At 46.5% G+C, this 18,270-nt stretch overlaps 1 protein-coding gene across 3 annotated transcripts in view; it reads left to right on the forward strand.

Annotated features, from left to right (window-relative positions):
• The window catches only part of DOCK1 (dedicator of cytokinesis 1), a 528,588-nt gene that overhangs the window by 407,394 nt on the left and 102,924 nt on the right, over nt 1-18,270 (forward strand). For all 3 annotated transcript variants that reach the window (XM_058698107.1, XM_058698106.1, XM_058698109.1), the window contains one exon: nt 14,644-14,722. In XM_058698107.1, the coding sequence (XP_058554090.1) occupies nt 14,644-14,722 (79 nt within the window). The remainder of the gene's footprint in view (nt 1-14,643; nt 14,723-18,270) is intronic.

The following is an 18,270-nucleotide window of genomic DNA, read 5'->3' on the forward strand; positions in this document are numbered from 1 at the left end:
CGATACCCATTTCGTAGATGAGGGAACTCAGGAAACCAGCTAAAGATTTCTACAGCTGGTTAGTAGTAGAGCCTAGATTTCCTCGCAGACTGTTTGTCCCCAGAGCCCCTGCTCTAACCAGCACACTCAGCTTCCTCCAACACCAACTGAGGCTAGAATCCCAGCCTTCCAAATCTCATTCCAGGACTTCTGTTTTGGGGAAACTTAGGGTTGCTTGATAGCTGTGGCCAAGGATATGGATGCTGTTACATCCAGGAAAGCATAAACAAGATCAAATGGTCTTAATAGTGAAAGGAGTAGGTTTTAATTGGAATATAGGGAAGGATTCTTTAGAGACCTTAGTGGAAACTGTTGTCAGAGGTAGGAGTAGGTAATGATATCTTTTATCCTTGAATATCATTTGATGGAGTAATAAACCAGATTCTCGTCTTTGTGGACCTTGGCTTCTCTGTTGCAGCATATAAATGAATGGGCATGGCTCTGTGCCAATAAAACTTTATTTGCAGAAACAGGCAGTGGGCCAGACTTGGCTCACGGGCTATGGTTTGCCCACCTCTGAGACATGATGTTGTCCGACCTTGGAAGTGAAGCTGTTCAATTTTATATTTCCCTGCCTGAGGTTATAACATGGGTGTGGGAAATGTACTCTCAGTAAAAAGACAGCCTGGTCTGCTTAGTGTGGATCTGAGGAATTATGTAAACGTGAATGACTATTTAGGTACATAGGGTGGACTGTATGAGGAAGAAAATCATTATCTGGTTCTTGAGCTCTTTTTCTGGGTTGCCACACTGAATCTGGTGACCAAATGAGCTTGGCATCAGATGACATCACGGGCCTAGAATAAGGTTATGCCAGCTGATAGAAAGCGTCACTCAGTGGGGGTGCCGGGGTGGCTCAGTCGGTTGAGCGTCCGACTTCGGCTCAGGTCATGACCTCACGGCTTGTGGGTTCGAGCCCCGCGTCGGGCTCTGTGCTGGTGGCTCAGAGCCTGGAGCCTGCTTCGGATTCTGTGTCTCCCTCTCTCTCTGCCCCTGCCCCACTCACACTCACTCTCTAAATAAATAAATAAATAAATAAATAAACAAAGAAACAAACATTAAAAAAAAAAAGTACTGCTCAGTGGATCGCAGACACGGGGCCTCCTGAAAAAGCCGCTTCATTCTCGCGACACCTGGCTGAGGATCATACCTGAGCTCTATCTCCTAACCTCCCCTGGCCTACACTGAGTCTTTCGCCTTGTCACAAATACTCAGCACAGCACAGCACAGAGGCCAGCCAAGGAAAGAATTCCCTGAAGACATCCTGTCCCTCTGGGCTTAGTCTCAGGCTACAGGAGAATGAGAGTAGGGTCCGGAAAAACCAGTTTGGCACTGAGGTTTGTGGCTCTAAAGAATCAGTGAGGGTCTCCAGGACCCTCTTCCTTACAGAGTCTCCTCTGCTGGGGTGTGTGTGGAACCATGAATAGCATGCGTGATCCCTCCCGTGACTTTTGTTCTGGAAAAAGGGGTCATGCGCAATAATTAGCCTTAAGATAGGGAGGGGGGCCTAATGGAGCCCTTTAAAAAGAGAGAGTTGGGGCGCCTGGGTGGCTTAGTCGGTTAGTGTCTGACTTCAGCTCAGGTCATGATCGTGTGGTTCACGAGTTCGAGCCCCACGTCGGGCTCTGGGCTGACGGCTCGGAGCCTGGAGCCTGCTTCCGATTCTGTGTCTCCCTCTCTCTCTGACCCTCCCCCCATTCATGCTCTGTCTCTCTCTGTCTCAAAAATAAATAAACGTTAAAAAAAAATTAAAAAGAGAGAGTTTTCTTGGGCTGGTAGCAAAAGAAGGACATGGGAGATCTGAAGCATGAGAAGGATACAGCATGCCCATGACCTTGAAGATGGAGGGCCGCGTGAGAAGGAATGCAGGCAGCCCCTCCTAAGAGCAGAGTGTGCATCCCGGCTGATAGTCCGCAAGGAAACCAGGACCTCCCACCTCCTGCCGCCTCCGCACAAGGAACTGGCTTCCGCCTATAACCTGGATGAGCTTGGAAGATCAGAAGCTCTGCATGAGAACCCGCCCCAGCCCACACCTTCACCTGAGCTGTCTGTGACCTGAAGCAGAAGACCCCAGTGAGTCTCGAGGGAATTCTGACCCGTGGGACAGAGAGAGAATCGGCGGGCATTGTTTCAAGCCACCGTGTTTGGGGTGATTCGTTGTGCCCCGGCAGAAACCCTACCAAGATGGCAGCCTCCCCACACAGGTAACCTTCACCTGATACCTGTCAAGCCAGGAAGCCCAGCCGCCCCACGCTGACACCCTGTCTCTGGTACTGTTAGGAAGGCGGTCTCAGAACCTGAGCACAGACCTCACCGGGCCACTCGTTCCCGTCCACCTTGGGAAGTGAGCCCCTTCCAAGGAAGTCTCAGAGCTGCTCTCCATGGACCAAGATGGTGGAAGACACTCCATACACTCAACACTTGAGTGGTGATAATTCTGAGCCACAATGACATCAAAGAGCCGAGCTCTCAGTTGTCAGACTTTCTAAGAGCTTGACCACAGCTGAGGTTTCATGAACATGGATCTCCTGATTTCTCCTTCGCCCACTGCAAGCGAAGGAGGTCCTTCAGAGGCCTCTTCGGAAACAAATAGCAAAAAAAAAAAAGAAAGGGGAAGGGGAAGGGGATGGGGACGGGGACGGGGAAGGGGAAGGAAGGGGACCGAGGCCTTTATCTTTTGCATCTTTATCATATTCCCAGTAGTAGCTTCCACTTGTTGACCAACGAATACGACCCAGGCCGTTTACAAACACTGTCTCCTCTGATCCCCCTGACCCACCAGAAGAAGTGAGTCAGAATTGTTAGTTTACTTGCCCAAGGTTGCACAGCCTGTAAGCGAGGAACACGACTTAGGCAGAGGTCCCAAGGCCCCAGAGCTGTCCTCCTCGTGTGTTTCTGTGTGGGGACAAACACGCAAAGAGAGGCCCACCTGGCCTAGTGAGAGGGAAACTAAACCAGTCGTGAGTAGAAGTAGCCAAACACCAACAAGGATGGGCAAATCTAAAACGTCACCCACTGCCAGGTGGCCATGTTCAGAACATTCCCGAGCACCTAGGCCCCCACATGGACACAAAAACATGACCCAGTTTTCAGCCTGTAACAAATGAAGTTAAAGCAAATTACGTTCATCTGCTAAATGATGGCAGTGGCCTTTAGCGAGTCCTGAAAATGAACCAGGATAAATTCTCCGCATGGCTGGGATATTCCAAGCATGAAATAACTGGAAAGAAGCATCCCCCTTTGTAATTATCCTAGATTCTCCTTAGAATTTCTGCCTACTGTTGGCTCAAGGCCTCTGACCACTTAATGTTTTCCTGGGCTCCCTAGGTGGATTCAATTATACTGTATTTTATTCTACGTAAGATACATTGCTTGGTGCCATAGGGAAGAAAGATTCGGCAGAGATGGACCATCCAGGGACTCACAGCAAATCCGGGACACGTCACATCTGTGACCACTGTCATGTGTCGAGTTAAGTGAGAAGTGACATACCAGGGCCATAAAGGACTCTGGGTGGATGGTTGTTGTTGTTATTATTATTCCTGTTTGTTTATGCTTGTTTATTAATGCCCTGCCTACTCCCAGAACAGATCTGAACAAACTTATTCTTTGGAGAACAAAGGCCAGCAGTTCTTATACCTAAATAATGTGTGTGTGTGTGTGTGTGTGTGTGTGTGTGTGTGTGTGTCCAATTGTGGGGCTGAGTCACACTGTTGATAGAGTTATGGATAGAGAAATCATGACTCCCACTGCTGCAATTTCTGGAAATGTCTCGTTCCCTTTCCTTCTCATTTTTTTTTCTTTATTGTGGTATAATGTATATAACTTAAAATTTGCCATGTTAACCATTTATACGTGTACAGTTCATTGGCATTAATTATGTTCACAATGCTGTACAACCATCACCATTATTTATTTCCAAAATGTTTCATCACCAAACAGAAACTCCTAATTCCTCATTCCTACCCTCCACTTCCTGTTCCCACATATTTGTAGCCCCAAAACTCCAGTGACGGGCATGCTCTTGCACAGGCAGTGTGGACCCATGCCCAATGGATGGGGCAGTGATCACCCCCTGCCTTTCTTCCTCTGCCCTCTAGCCCACTCATGGTTGTCCTTCACTCCTCCAGTTAGCGTTCATGGGAACAACTCGAGGACTCCAGGGGAGGAGGGGAGAGGCTTGCCAGATGGACCCCGGGTGCTGGTGGAGGGGTCTCGGGGGAGCCATGACCTTTGCTTATCTGTCATGACCAGTTCTTAAAGTCAGGACGTGCCCGTTCCTTCTCTGCCTCCTCCAGTGACAGGATTCTCACTTCCAAGTATCCGCTGGCAGACATTCCTGATGTGTCTGTCTTGGGAGTTTTTCCCCATGCCCATGGTACTCCTAAATCCGTCGGCACTTATTCTGTGATATTGACATAGGTAAGCCAGGCAGGGTTGGGAAGGGGGAGGAGAGTAAGAAGGAGGAGGAGATAGAAAGTAGAGGGAAAGGGTGGCTTTCTGAATTTTTAAAACTTGACCCTGAAATAAGAGTGCTGGTAGAGATATGTCTTGGTGGTGCCAGCAGCAGGCAGCTGCCTGCTTTGGTTTCTAAACCGCTTGTATCCCCAATTTGGTAACTCCTCTTCAGGGCTTGAAGTGGGAAGTAACCTCTCCCAAATGTTGGAGGGGCTTTTCTGAGGCCTTGTTGATGAACATGTCTTCTGATGACCAAGAAATGGGTGTGAGCCCCATCCGCGACCATATGGAGGTGAAGAGCTCTCCAAAGCTCTATAGAGGACAGATCAGGAGCGCCTGGGTGGCTCTGTCGGTTAAGTGTCCGACTCTTGATTTCAGCTCAGGTCATGATCTCATAGTTCATGAGTTCAAGCTCATCGGCGGCGGACTCTGCACTGACCACACAGAGCCTGCTTAGGACTCTTTGTCTCCATCTCTCTTTCTGCCCCTCCCACAATCTCTCTCGTTCCTTCTCTCAGAGACAAATAAACATTGAACAACAACAACAACAGCAACTCTAGAGGACAGATCAGAGTGGAATCACAGCTTCACAGCAGTGACAAAATGTTCTGTAAAGGGCCACACAACTTGGCAGGGCGACTACTCAACGCTGCTCTAGTCGTGGGAAAACAGCCACCGAGAATCCCTATGTGGGTGTGTGCGACTGTGTTCTGAGAAAACTTTATTTCTATCACCTAACACCCATGAGGGGAGCTACTGTCACCAAAACCAACACCTCACAAGTGCTGCTGAGGTCGCGGAAGCATTGGAATCCTTGTGCGTTGTTGGTGGAATGTAAAATAGCACAGCCAGTGTGGAAAACAAAGCGATGGCTCCTCAACCAGTTGAAAATGGAATTCCCACGTGATCCGGCAATCCCACTTGGGAGAATACGTCCAAAAGAATTGAAAGCAGGGACGTGAACAGATACTTGTGCACCCATGTTCACAGCAGTGTTATTCACAGAAGCCACAGAAGGAAGCAACCCCAGCGTCCATGTGCAGATGGACAGAGAGATGAATGTGGTCCATCCACACAACGAAGCATTTTTCGGTCCTAAAAGGAAGGAGATTCTGAGACTTGTTCCAGCATGGATGCACCTTGAGGACATTATGCTCAGTGACCTCAGCCGTTCACAAACAGGACAAGTGGTGTGTGATTCCACTTACATGAGGCAGCTAGAATGGTCAGACTCCTAGAAATAGAAACGAGATGGATGGTTGCTAGGGCAGGGGGAGGGGCGGGGAGAATAGGGAGTTGTCTAATGGGTTGGGAGTTTCAGCTTGGGAAGATGACAAGCCTTCTGTGGATGGACCGAGGCGGTGCTTGCCCACCAGTGTGAATGCACTTTATGCCACTGACCCATATGCTTAGAAATGGTTAAACGGTAAATTTACGTTATATGCATTTCACCGTTCTTTAAAAGTCTTTATTAAAAAGAACTTCATTTACACAAACGGGCTATGGGGCTGTAGTTTGCCGCTTTGAAGGATAGGGGGCCGGGAGTGTTGTAGCCAGGGTGGAGGGGAAGCATTTTCACACAGCCAGCTTGCTGAGGATAGCAGACGTGGGATTTGTATCCCAACTGGTCTGTATGTAGTTGACAGATCTGTACATGTATGAATTATAATAGTGATCCGTGCCATTCACGGGATGTGCGGTTGGTGTTAATAGCCATTTTATTTTTATTTTTAAAAAAGTTTTTTATTGGGGCGCCTGGGTGGCTCAGTCGGTTAAGCGTCCGACATTGGCTCAGGTCATGATTTCACGGTCCGTGAGTTTGATCCCTGCGTTGAGCTCTGTGCTGACAGCTCAGACCCTGGACCCTGCTTCCGATTCTGTGTCTCCCTCTCTCTCTGACCTCCCCCCACCCAACCCCCACCCCTGCCATCAACACTCTGTCTCTGAGAAATGAATAAACCTTTTAAAAAATTTTTTGTAAAGGTTTATTTATTTATTTTGAGAGAAAGAGAGTGCGTGAGTAGGGGATGAGCAGAGAGAGACCGAGGAAGAGAGAGAATCCCAAGCAAGCCCCGCACTATCAGGGCAGAGCCTGATACAGGGCTCGATCCCATGAACCACGAGATCATGACCTGAGCCAAAATCAAGAGTCAGATGCGCGACCGACTGAGCCACCCAGGTGCCCCAATAGCCATTTCACGTAGGTAAAGACCGAGGCTCTGAGAGCAGAGTGACCTACTCAAAACCACACAGCTCGTCAGTGGCAGGGACTGCGTCTTGACCATTAGCAGGCAGTACGGGGCACTGGGTACCCTGATGCTGTGAATGACCCATAAATTCTGGGGAAGGCAGGCACTCTTTGGCGCCAAGGTGCGTAAGAAAAGAGCCTAACAAGAGCATGTGTTGTTGGCCCTTGCTGCAAAGCACCTTAAGCATTAAGGATCTGAGACCTGGCAAAAGGGGACTTAGAAAATATGATAATAATAATATGAGCCAACCTGAAAAGGCTACTTTATGATTCCTACTGCATAATGTCCTGGACAAAGCAAAACTATGGAGACAGTAAAAGGATGGGTGGTTGCCAGGGGCTCCGTGGGAGGGAGGGACGAACAGGTGAAACCCAGAGGATGTTCAGGGCAGTGAGGCTACTCCGTAGGATCCGGCAGTGTGCATTCCGCTGCGTGCAACACCGAGAGCGCACCCTAATGATGCAAACCGTGGATTTGGGGTGATAATGACATGTCAGTGTGGGTTCACCCACTGCAGGAAAGGTGCCCTCTGGTGCAGGATGCCGGTAGTGGGGAGGGGCAGGGCAGGGAGCATATGGGAACGTCCGCGCTGTACCCCCAGCTTTGCTATGAACCTAAAACTGCTTGAAAATTCAAGTCCTTTAAGGAAAAAGAATAATGACAATGTGAGGGGGTACGGGCTGGGGGAGAGAGGAAATGTGCAGAGGTGGTAATCATTGAAACCCAGTGAGGGGTGCGTGAGAGTCTCTTATGGCATCTGCTGTTGTATGTGTTGGAAATTTTCCTTAATACAATGTAAGAGCAAAATAATTGCAGGGATTTATTTATATTGTGCTGACCACGCTGACTGAGCTTCCTAAGGAAGGCTGCATGATATGCTGACCGGTCATAGCCAGGGTCTAAGCCCTTCCAGGAACATGTGCTTCTGTCTCTTGGAGCCTTTTGTGTAATATAGGAGGTAATTCATACCCCCGCGGCACTTGGGAGCATTAAATGGCATGATTTTTATGAAAGTGACAGAGGTCACTGGGCATGTACAAGGTGCTCAGTGAATGCTCACCCAGCAAAGCAGCAGAGGTGAGGGGTGGCCGAGCAGGACAGGAATCACAGAACTGGGAGAGTCCCAGTTATCATCAGGGGTTCTCACCATCAGCCCGAGGTGGCTCCTGGGTCACGAGTACTGTTTTGGTGGGACCCGGAGACAGAGCGTGTGTCGGACAGGTGGGCGAGGCCCCGAGACCTCTGCCCTGGGGAGATCGCACAGCAGAGGTGACACGGCCTTCATTCCCAGCAGATGCTCCCTGGGGATTCTCTCTGCACCACGACTGAGCCCGCCTCAGCCAGGGCTGCCAGCGGACAGAGTCACAGAAATTTGGATTGTAGTTCAAAGTTTGACAGATGCTGAAGCCTGATTTGAAAAAAGAACTCAGGAAATCTTCAGGAAAAGAAATGCTTCTAGTGCATTCGAAAACAATGGCAGTTGGATCGTTTGACTTTACTGCTCCCTCTGTGCTTCTGTGTAACAAGCAGACTGTACCCTGGCATTTCCAACCTCTCACAAGTCTGACCCCAGCCACTCCTTCCTGCCTCCTTCCCGGAAAGCTCTTGTGACATTGGTCTTCCCACTATGTCCCAAATCGCAAATGTGGGAGCAGGTGCCACCAGCTTCCCCACCTTCTGGGGATCACTCCACGTGTCCTATCTCATCCCGGGGTCTTGCTTAGAAGTCACTTCCTCGTGCACAAGTGTCTTGAACGCCCGGGGTCCCCTGAAAGGAAGTGGTTGATCTCGTTTGGTGACTGCCTTGACCTCTGCCAGGTGTGAGACACGGTCTCCCTCCTGGTCGAAGGGGACGTTCTCTGCGTCTCCTTGTCACGTCTCCTGAAGTCTGCCCTCCTTCCCAGCGCTCCTGAATCATGCGGAAATCATTTCAGGCAGTTTTCCACCTCCTATTCCTTGTTCTCTGCAGGGATAGAACGTGTCACTTTCAATTTCTTCCCTTCCTTCCACTTATTTTGGGCAAAACATTTCGTCAAAAGATGCTTTTTTCCCCCCGCCTCAAAGCATCTCTTGTCTTAATGCCAGAGGTATTTAAATGCCCTCATAGTGAACTGTACACTCTAATTACGTAACTTAAAGTACGTTTACGGAAGGAATGAAACACCCCGCAGCGTCACCGCGTCACCGTCTGAGAAATGGGGCTTTGTATTCTACAAAGTTCAGTGCCTTTCTTGCCGTTTCTCCCTGTGTCATAATGAGGCACCTCATCTTCCAGTTTTATTGGCAGAAACACTGGTAACAGAGATGCTAGAAAAGCCTGAGGCTCCGTCGTGATAAAGTCATTTTAGCGACTGTAATTGTGCCAGGAACTTCTAATAGTTAAATTGGTTCCTGATTATGTTGCACTTGCTAAGTTCCCCTCTACTCAATTAACACGTAATTATTTAGGACTGTGCTGCTTTTTATTGTGCCGCACACACGGCTTTCCAACAGGCAGCTTATTGGGAAGGTCCCCTGTTGGAGCCCACGCGGCATCCAAGTCCCTTTTCGTGCAAGGACAGAGCAGGGATGTGGTCCCATAGGCAAGGCCCGCAGGATTTTCTCTGTGATGCTTGGGATCGAGGGGCTCGGATCCCTGCAGTTGCCTCCATCCGCTGAGCCCCACTCCACACCCCCAGCCTTGTCTCCTAAAGATGTGTCAAAGCGTAGAACTCTAGGGTGTGTCTGCCCCTTTCTACTTAATGCTACTTAACATTTTATCAGTGGAGATCATGGTGTTCACTTTGTACGATGTGGTCATATCTCTTTGTTACCCTTAATCTCAAAGTTAAAAAACAAGACCCTTGGATTCAAAGTTCAAGGGAACTCAGGGACTTCACAGTGAGTACTTTTCATTTGAAAATATGAGAATCTCCAAAACTTGAGCCACTTTATGAAGGTCTTCTAGCTAAATGTTTACATGTACATGAAGAGGATAGATAACTAGATGGGTAGATGGTTGACAGGTAGAGGAGAGATGGACAGAAAAGCACTGTAAAGTTCTTGAGGCTAAATGTTTACACGGATGTGAAAAGATAGATTGATCGATTGATTGATAGGGAGGGAAAAGGAGAATAGTTAGGTGATAGGCAATGGGTAGAAAGAATTGGATTAAGACTGTAATTGGATGTTTGCATGTGGGTGTGTGGACAATAATCCAGTTCATATTTGACACCATTAGGAATTACAATATGCCATTTTGCTTCTGTTGGGAGCTCACTGTGGTTAACCATCCAGGTAGAAGAGAAGGAAGTCAGGAAAACTTCCTGTTTTTCTGTTTGTTTGTTTCTCCTAATTGTATGAGGTTTGGGAATAGGCTCTGTCACACTGGCCCCTAATAATTGAAAATGGGGAACGTTGTGACAGGATTGGTTGTAACAGGATTGTAACTTGGACTCCCGGAGACAGGGATCAGTTACCAAGAAGAGTGAGATAAATTAAGTCCTTTCCTTGCGGCCATTAAAAATAAAATTTGCAGTCATTTGCTTTGAATAATTTGAATGTCTTAGAGAAAGTACATCTAGACCTTATGGCTTTTTTAATCTTTTTGAGATGACATAATTTGCCTGTGGTTCTGTCTACATTATTTATTTGTGTGTTTGGTTTTATCTTCCAAGATTTTACATTATAAAGAAAGTCATCCAAAGCTTAAAAATGATTGAAAAGAACTATTAAATATGGGCTCACACTTTTTCTTAATCGTTTTGACCATGTGGGACAGCATCCTCGAAAGCATTTGATTCTCACACCATTAGCTTTGTTTTTAGAAATTACTTAATCTCCCCGGCTGGGAATAGACATAACTTGCTTGGCTCACAGAGTTATGAATCTTTATCTCCTGAGTCCCTCAGTTTTCTGGCAGAGCAGAAGCGGTGCCAGTCTATACTGTTTCCCACCTTCCAGTGCTGGCCCCCTCTGTCCCTTGCAGCTAAGAACGTGGGGAGCAGTATGTATGCCCTCTCTTCATGGTGTCCTGGGCTTATGTATGGTAATATTGGATGCAGAGGTTAGATTCTCTCTTTGCACTAAGGCAGGCTCAGGATGTGTTTTTTTGCTTTTATTTTGTTGCGTTTGACTGGTACCAATCCTGGACACACCACTGGCTCTGAGAGATTCTTTAGTTCAGGTAGAGGCTAATGGTTCCTTAGATCAGAACCCTTCAGAATATTCATAGTGCCCAGGGGTCCTTTTAAATGCTGTTAAAAAAGACAGGGCTCCTGCCATCAAGTGTCAAGTTCCAGAGGTGGAGAGAAGAATGGGGGACCAGCTCTAGTGGTGGAGAGGAGAATGTGGGACTAGTTCTGGAGGTGGAGAGGAGAATGAGGGGACCAGCTCTGGACAGGGAGAAGAGAATATGGGACTAGATCTGGAGGTGGAAAAGAGAATGAGGGGACAGCTCTGGAGGGGGAGAAAAGCATATGGGAACTGCTCTGGAGGTAGAGAGGAGAAAGAGGGACTAGCTCTGGAGGTGTAGAAGAGAATGAGGGGGCCATCTCTGAAGGTGAAGGCAAAAATGATGGAACAGTGCCCAACCATAAATGCCAAATGCCTAATAAGAATTTTGGTTAACAGGAAACTCAAAAGAGCTAAACCCCAGAGTGGAAAATCTACTCAGAATGTAAGGACTCCACAGAGATCAATGGCTACCAAAAATTCTAGCCTCAGGTTAGGGCCTGATCTTCTAGGCTACTCATCCATCCATCCATCCACCCATCCACCCACCCACCCTCCCTCCCATCCACCCACTCACCCACTCACCCACCCATCCACCCATCCATCCATCTACCCATCCATCCACCCTCCCATCCATCCATCCACCCACCCACCCACCCACCCACCCATCCATCCACCCACCCACCCACCCATCCATCCATCCATCTATCCATCCATCCATCCATACATCCATTCCTGTGATGGACACCTAGGGGACATTTCCATGCTGGGTGGTGACTTAGCATTGCAAGCGCATGAATGAATAAGCAGACAGGAGTATTTGGGAACAGTCTGGAGGCCTTCCCTGTCCTTGAGCCCAGCTCCATCAATGCCCAGCACAGACAGTCACCAGGGCTGCAGAGCCAGCCCATTCACACCCACCCTCCCTTTTGTTGCTTCTCAATAATAAGGACTTGATCTTGAGCTGTGTTGAACCAGCCTGAACTCTTCATCTTAAACTAGAAACGTGTCCTGCTGTCCAGGCACTCAGCTTAGTTTGTGATTCTTCCCATATTCCTCTGTGACTGAAAGCATATTGTTATGCAGAAGCTTCTAATGTGATTTTCTTATTTATTTTCTCTAGTTTAACATTTATTCGAAAGAACCCTGGATTACAGCAGATAAAAGATGTTCTTATGTAAAAAAAAAAAAACCTGTTTATGTTTCTTTTTGCCTCCTTAGATCAGTGATTGATCAGTGATAGATCACTTGGCATTGCTCAGCTTTTAATCCCCTCAGGTGTGGGCTGCGGGGTATAATTTGTGTGTGCCCTGGATGGTGGATGGTTCTCTAGAAAGCGCGTGGCCCTAGATGCACTGAACCTGAGCAGCTCGCCCTTGTTGATGGCATTAATGATGGGTTTTATTTGATCTTCCCTTTAGGTGTCCTGCTACAACTCACATTCTGTGTTATTTGCTTTTTGTCCTCACTTTTTAAAAAATTTATAGTGAATCTAAATTATAGAATCTCTCTCAGCCCTGCTCTTTCTCAGTGTCAGTTCATTAAAAAGTTTTTATTTGGCCTTCATATTATTTCAGCATGGCATATTTTTTTTTAAAAAAAAAAGTCATTTTGAGAAATATCTTTATTTAACCAGCTGAAATTGCTCCAGACCTTAATTAGAAGTAGCAGATTGTAACTGTTTGGGTGCTATCTCGAGGCAGAATAATTACCATGTAGTAATAACGCGTGTTCTAGTAAACTTGCCTTTACTGTCATAGAGGGACGGAGGGAGGGTCTTCCTTAAAGCTCAGAAGGACCCTGGGGTACCCTAGCAAACAGCTGACTTCTGAAACTGAAGGAACAATTAAGGGGGAAAAATGTGTCCGTGGTCATTAGCCTGGGGTTTTTGTACGGCGTGGGAGTCACCCCCGTAATGACAGGAAGTGGTCTTGCCCCACTGACATTCGGGGGGATTTTCTCAGGTTGCCAGGGTTAATGCAGTACACATCCCCAGATGCTCTCTGAACGCTGTCGCCAAGGGTCACGTGGGCAAGGCAGACCACTGTCTCCTTAGCCACACGTCTTGTACTTCTGAGGGCTAACCCTGGCCCAGGAGACCCCAGCCCAGGACCAGAGGGCTGATTGGGGCCGCCAGGTGTTGTATATATGCAAGTCGTGTCCTAAATTTAGTGATTTTCATCCTGGTGCTGTATTAATTTGTCAGGATGCCCTAAGTGCCCTGCATTCTGCTTTTCTCAATAAATCACAAAATTCAGCCATGAGAGCTACTTTTCACATTTAACTGGGCATCTGATAGGCATAATGTCTGCCACCCCTCTGGCTGATGGATGTTGCTGCCCCTTCTGTGCTCCCGGCTAATGGACAAGGCCAGGGTCCCCATGTCCCGCCATTGAGAGTCACTTAAAACACGGATGCCTCCTTTCTGGTTCTATTTAATGTCACCAGGGAAGAATTCAGACAACTCCTGCCACGCTTTTCTTCCACACCTGAGATGGAAAACTCCAGCACAGGCCATTTGTCATACCTGTTTTGGCCCTGGATCCAAATCCGAGACCTCCCTAAAGCCCTAGGTGGAGAGTCCCTTTCTGCCTCCTCCCTCCTCCCTCCTCCCTCGTCCTTCCTCCCTCCTCCCTCCTCCCTCCTCCTTAGCCTCTAGTGGCCCTGAGACTGGCAGGGATGAGCTTCTCCAGGCATGCACAGCCGAAGAGACAGTGCTTTCGGAGAGCACGGTTCCTGGGAAGTAACCTAGATTTCTCTTACCCTCTCTGGCTGCTTCCTGCTGTCTAAACCGAGGAAGTGTAATTAAGTTTATTATCTGTGACCTAATGCGAATTCCTCTTGCATCCTGCCTTTGTGCAAAGGGAGAGGGTCGTTTGAAAAGAAGTATCTGGACTGAGCTTGGGTATTGTAAACACCCTCAAGGGCAATAAAACAAATCTCCAGGATGAACAGGCTGGTGGAAGGCTTAGTACTCGGGGGTCATTCATAACCTCCTAAATTACCTATCTCATCATAGAAACGTCAAATTCAAGGTGTTGAAGGATGCGATATTTTGCTCCAGCTGCTTAAAATTGTACGTTATCAATGGATCGATACAGTTCCTGCCAGCATTCTTGTTAAATCACTTACATATCTACTACAGCTTTTGAAATTTTGTTTGAACAAGTAATTAGTTACCAAAATTAACATTTGGAACACAGGACAAATGACACTGAAATAAGTCGTACTTCCAAATATGTCACCAAGCCGTTGCTCCAAGCCTGATAGATGGCGAACAGCAGTGCTTTCAAAAGCTTAACCATAGAAAGCCAGCTAAGCAAAGACCAATTTAATAAAATACCATGAAGACATCGTGACTTGAGAAGAGGATTTAATTTGCACCTTTTCTTTCTTTCTTTTTTTTAAATTAGATTTTTTAGAGATACTTTTCATATGTTACTTTCAGATGCTGTTATTTTGGTCTATTTCTTTTATTCCGCATGTGCTAATTTCCTTGATTAATTTGGAGAACATCTGCATATAATTCTCTGGGCTTTTTATTGGCACAACCTCACAGCTTTTCACAGGACTTTGAGAGTTCACTTTCCAGACAGTCTCGGGTTGTATCTAATTGAAATGCCAAACCCTACAAAGGTGCCAGAGCGTAAGTGTGTAATTATGTAATTTTCTCTTGATCTTTCAGAGTCTTCCTGCGAGCGATTAATCAGTATGCAGATATGCTGAACAAAAAATTTCTGGATCAAGCCAACTTTGAGCTACAGGTAAGAGAAGAGGTAGACATGCCCTTTGTTGGGAAATCATGCTAAAACAAATTGCTGGTCTGAGCCAATGTCTTACATTTCTAATCCTCGAACTTAATTGGGTTCCCATCCAAGGTATGGAAATGGAATTTACAAGATGTCCTGCTGGAACCCAAGGATTGAAAATTCTGCCTTTGGAGTATTTGCTCAATTTAGCAAGGACAGAGATGGAGCTGTTTCAGAGCAAAAGTACTGAATCAGAGTGACAAGTAGGATCTGAGCAGGGAGTAACTGAGGAGACCGTCTCAGACCCAGACCGTCCTGATGTAGGGAGGGAACGTTCAGCTGATAAAACGAAGCTGGTTCCCGTCCCTGAGCCCTGCTGGCTGTTAGCACTTGGTTCCTCCTGGCTCTGTGCTACCTGCACTGGCCTTTTCCAGGCACAGACCCTACTGGACATGGCCTTGGCTTTGGTCAGCTGATCTGATCACTTTTGGCCCTTCTCCTTCAGTGCCCACAGGGGGTGTGGAGGAAGGAGGTGGTGGGAATGTGTGTAAGTGATAAGGACCAGTTTTGCCTGGCATGATTTGCCATTAGTGTTGGCATCGGTGTTTATGGCTCTCTGTTCCACTGCACTCTGGATGTATTTCTGCTAATAATGATTTTTGTATTACTTAGTTTACTAAAGTTTGCTAATAAAAAAAGCATCCAGATGCAAATGACGTTAGTTTCCTGGGCAGGATAGTTTATGGAGAAGGAACCTATGCCCGTATTTCTTTTATAATTTCAAAATTTTAAGTGTCTATTGTATCTGCATTATAGAATATAAGTATCTAATAATATATCCGGAACTGTATATCTAGAAGTGTTAATATTTTTTCCCACTTTCGGTGTTTATCATTTTCTCTGCTTACTGCTTGTTTTCCCATATCCTAAAAGCACGGATATAATCTCATTGTAAACTATTCATGCATGTAAATCAGCGCATCGAGTAAAATATGCAAGACCCCTTCCCACCCTTTTCCTCTTTGCAGAGTGACTCTTAACTAATTGCGTGCACTTCCTGATGCCTATTTATGCATTTATCCAGACCTATGTATGCTCTCTTTTGCTTTTAACGCAAACCGGATTATATTCTGTATTTTTTGTTCTGTTCTGTCACATTTCACAATGTAAATGTACCAAAATTTGTGCAGGCACTTTTGCACTGATGACCTACAGAATGTTCCAGTTTGTCCCTGTTGCAAGCAATGCATCTCAGTGCTGCATTTGTAGACAGGCTCCTGGGAGCATAATTGCCAAGCCGAGTGGTATGAAATTGTACATGAATGGACACTGATAAATTATCCTACTGTAGCAATTTGCAATTCCACTAACCTTCTTTGAGAGCAGCCATTGTCTAAAATCATCTCCAGTATCAATTTCTTTAAAATTATTGATTCTTATTTTTGTTAGAATTTCTTTGATTGCTACTTAGGCTGAGAATACTTACTGGCTGTTTGATTTCTACTACAAACCATCTGATCCTTTCCTGTACTCATTTTCTTATTGGGCTATTTGTCACCCTTTTCTGTAAGTTGAAATTCTTAATATAGCCTCGTCATGGGTTTAGGTTTATCATATAAAATTTTTAATTTTTCTGCCATCGAATCTGTCATTTCTTCTATGGCTTTTGGGTTTTATGTTTTATTTGGCAAATCCTTCTTTGCCTCAGTGTTATAAATGTAACTATTGTTGTATTTTATTTCATGTAGTTAGTATCTGCTAATACCTTGATAGTATTGCTTATTTTTTTTTTAAACTTCCTGATGATTGACCTACCTGGGATTTCTCTAGTTAGTGCTAGGGGCAAGAGTTTAACTTGACTTTTTCCCAAATTATTTCATGAATAGGTTCTTCTTTCCCAGTGATTTAAAATGCCACCATAAAAAAACATAATTGCAAGTGTGTGTGTGTGTGTCTGTTCTATTTCCTGTGTTATTATCTACTGGTTTTATACCCAGCTAGTAGAGCCAGGGCTTCCCTGTTAGTGTGCCATTGTGAAATTATCATGGCTCTTCTTTTGTGTTTCCTCTCCCATATCAAATGCAAAATCAGCTTGTTAACATCGCATATAAAAATGCTGCTTTTATTTTAATTGAGACTCCTTTGAATTTATAAATAAATGTAGGAAAAGGTTACAGTATGGGGGGAATACTCTGCAGTATTTATTTTTTCCCATCCCATACAGGAATATTTAGGTCTTCTTTTTGTGTCCTTCATTTGGTTTTTCCGGTTTATCCACATCTGCCTCACCCATTACTTGCTGGGTAGATTGTTGTGTGTTTGAAGAGTGGCTGCTCTGAGTGTAACGTCTGTCACTGCTGCTCTTGTTCACTGTTTCATGAGTTAGGTCCCCGGGATGCTTCCCTCGCGCCCACACACACTTTGGGACACCAACGTAACACCTTGCCCCGTAGCAGGCGTTAAGTGCGTATGGACTGCTGTTCCACCCTGAAGCACACCCTCCTTCCCACCCCCAGGTGGAGGGCTTGAGTGCCTTATGGAGGAGACAGCCTTCACTGTGAGCTCCAGGCAGCTGGTGCTCTGACCAGGCGCATTTTTATGTTCCTGCATCCTCATGATCACTGCATGGTTCTCTCTCCAGGCACTTGCTTCTCTTTCCACTAATCAGCCCTGAGGGCCGCCTGCTACTCCCCCCCCCTGCTTCCCTGTGCTCCTGCCCAGCCTGCCTCTCATTCCTGCCAATACCATACAAAGAACTCTTAACCTAGCACCCCCCCCCAGTGTTGTAGTGTGTATTTCCTGCAAATAGGAACTTTCTCCTATGTAACTACAGTAAAACTACCCAAACCAGGAAGCTTATGTTTTTGCTGTCGTCTAGCCCTCAGACCCCATTCAAGTTCAGGTATTGAGTCACAGCCTTCACGGGTCAGCACCACATGGGTGTGGTTACTTGCACACCTCCAATCATACATTGTATACCATTTTTTGGTTTGTATTTTTATGTGATTTTTTTAAGGTTTTGTTTGTTTGTTAGAGAGAGAGCGCACTCAAGCGGGGGAAAGGGGAAGAGGGAGAGAGAATCTTAAGCAGTGGGGAGGCCTATGTGGGGCTTGATCCCATGACCCTGGGATCATGACCTGAGCCAAAACCAAGAGTCAGATGCTGAACCGACTGAGCCACCCATGTGCCCCAAGACTTTTTTTTTAAGGTTGTTTTAGGTTCATCGAGGGGAAAGCACAGAGATTTCCCAAATACCCCTTACCCTGACACATGCACAGCTTTCCCCATAATCAACACCCCCCACCAGAGTATATCTGTGTTATAGTCCATGAACGCACAGCTCTAGCTGAGCCCCTGCCTGTGATTCTCAGGATGCACCCACAGCGGCCATGCCTCCCACCAGTGCTACAATAAGAGGCCATTGCCAGGAGATGGGGGTGGGGTGGGGGGCCAGGGGTGGGGAGGGCTGTGAGTTCCAAAAACAAAAGAAGCAACTTGTATATTATTGACCCTTTTAGTGTCAATGGGGCTAATTGGGAATGTACCTTGGTGAGTGGTGAAAA

Source organism: Neofelis nebulosa, chromosome 13 (genome assembly GCF_028018385.1).
Source record: "Neofelis nebulosa isolate mNeoNeb1 chromosome 13, mNeoNeb1.pri, whole genome shotgun sequence".
In the NCBI taxonomy this organism is placed as follows: Eukaryota; Metazoa; Chordata; class Mammalia; order Carnivora; family Felidae; genus Neofelis; species Neofelis nebulosa.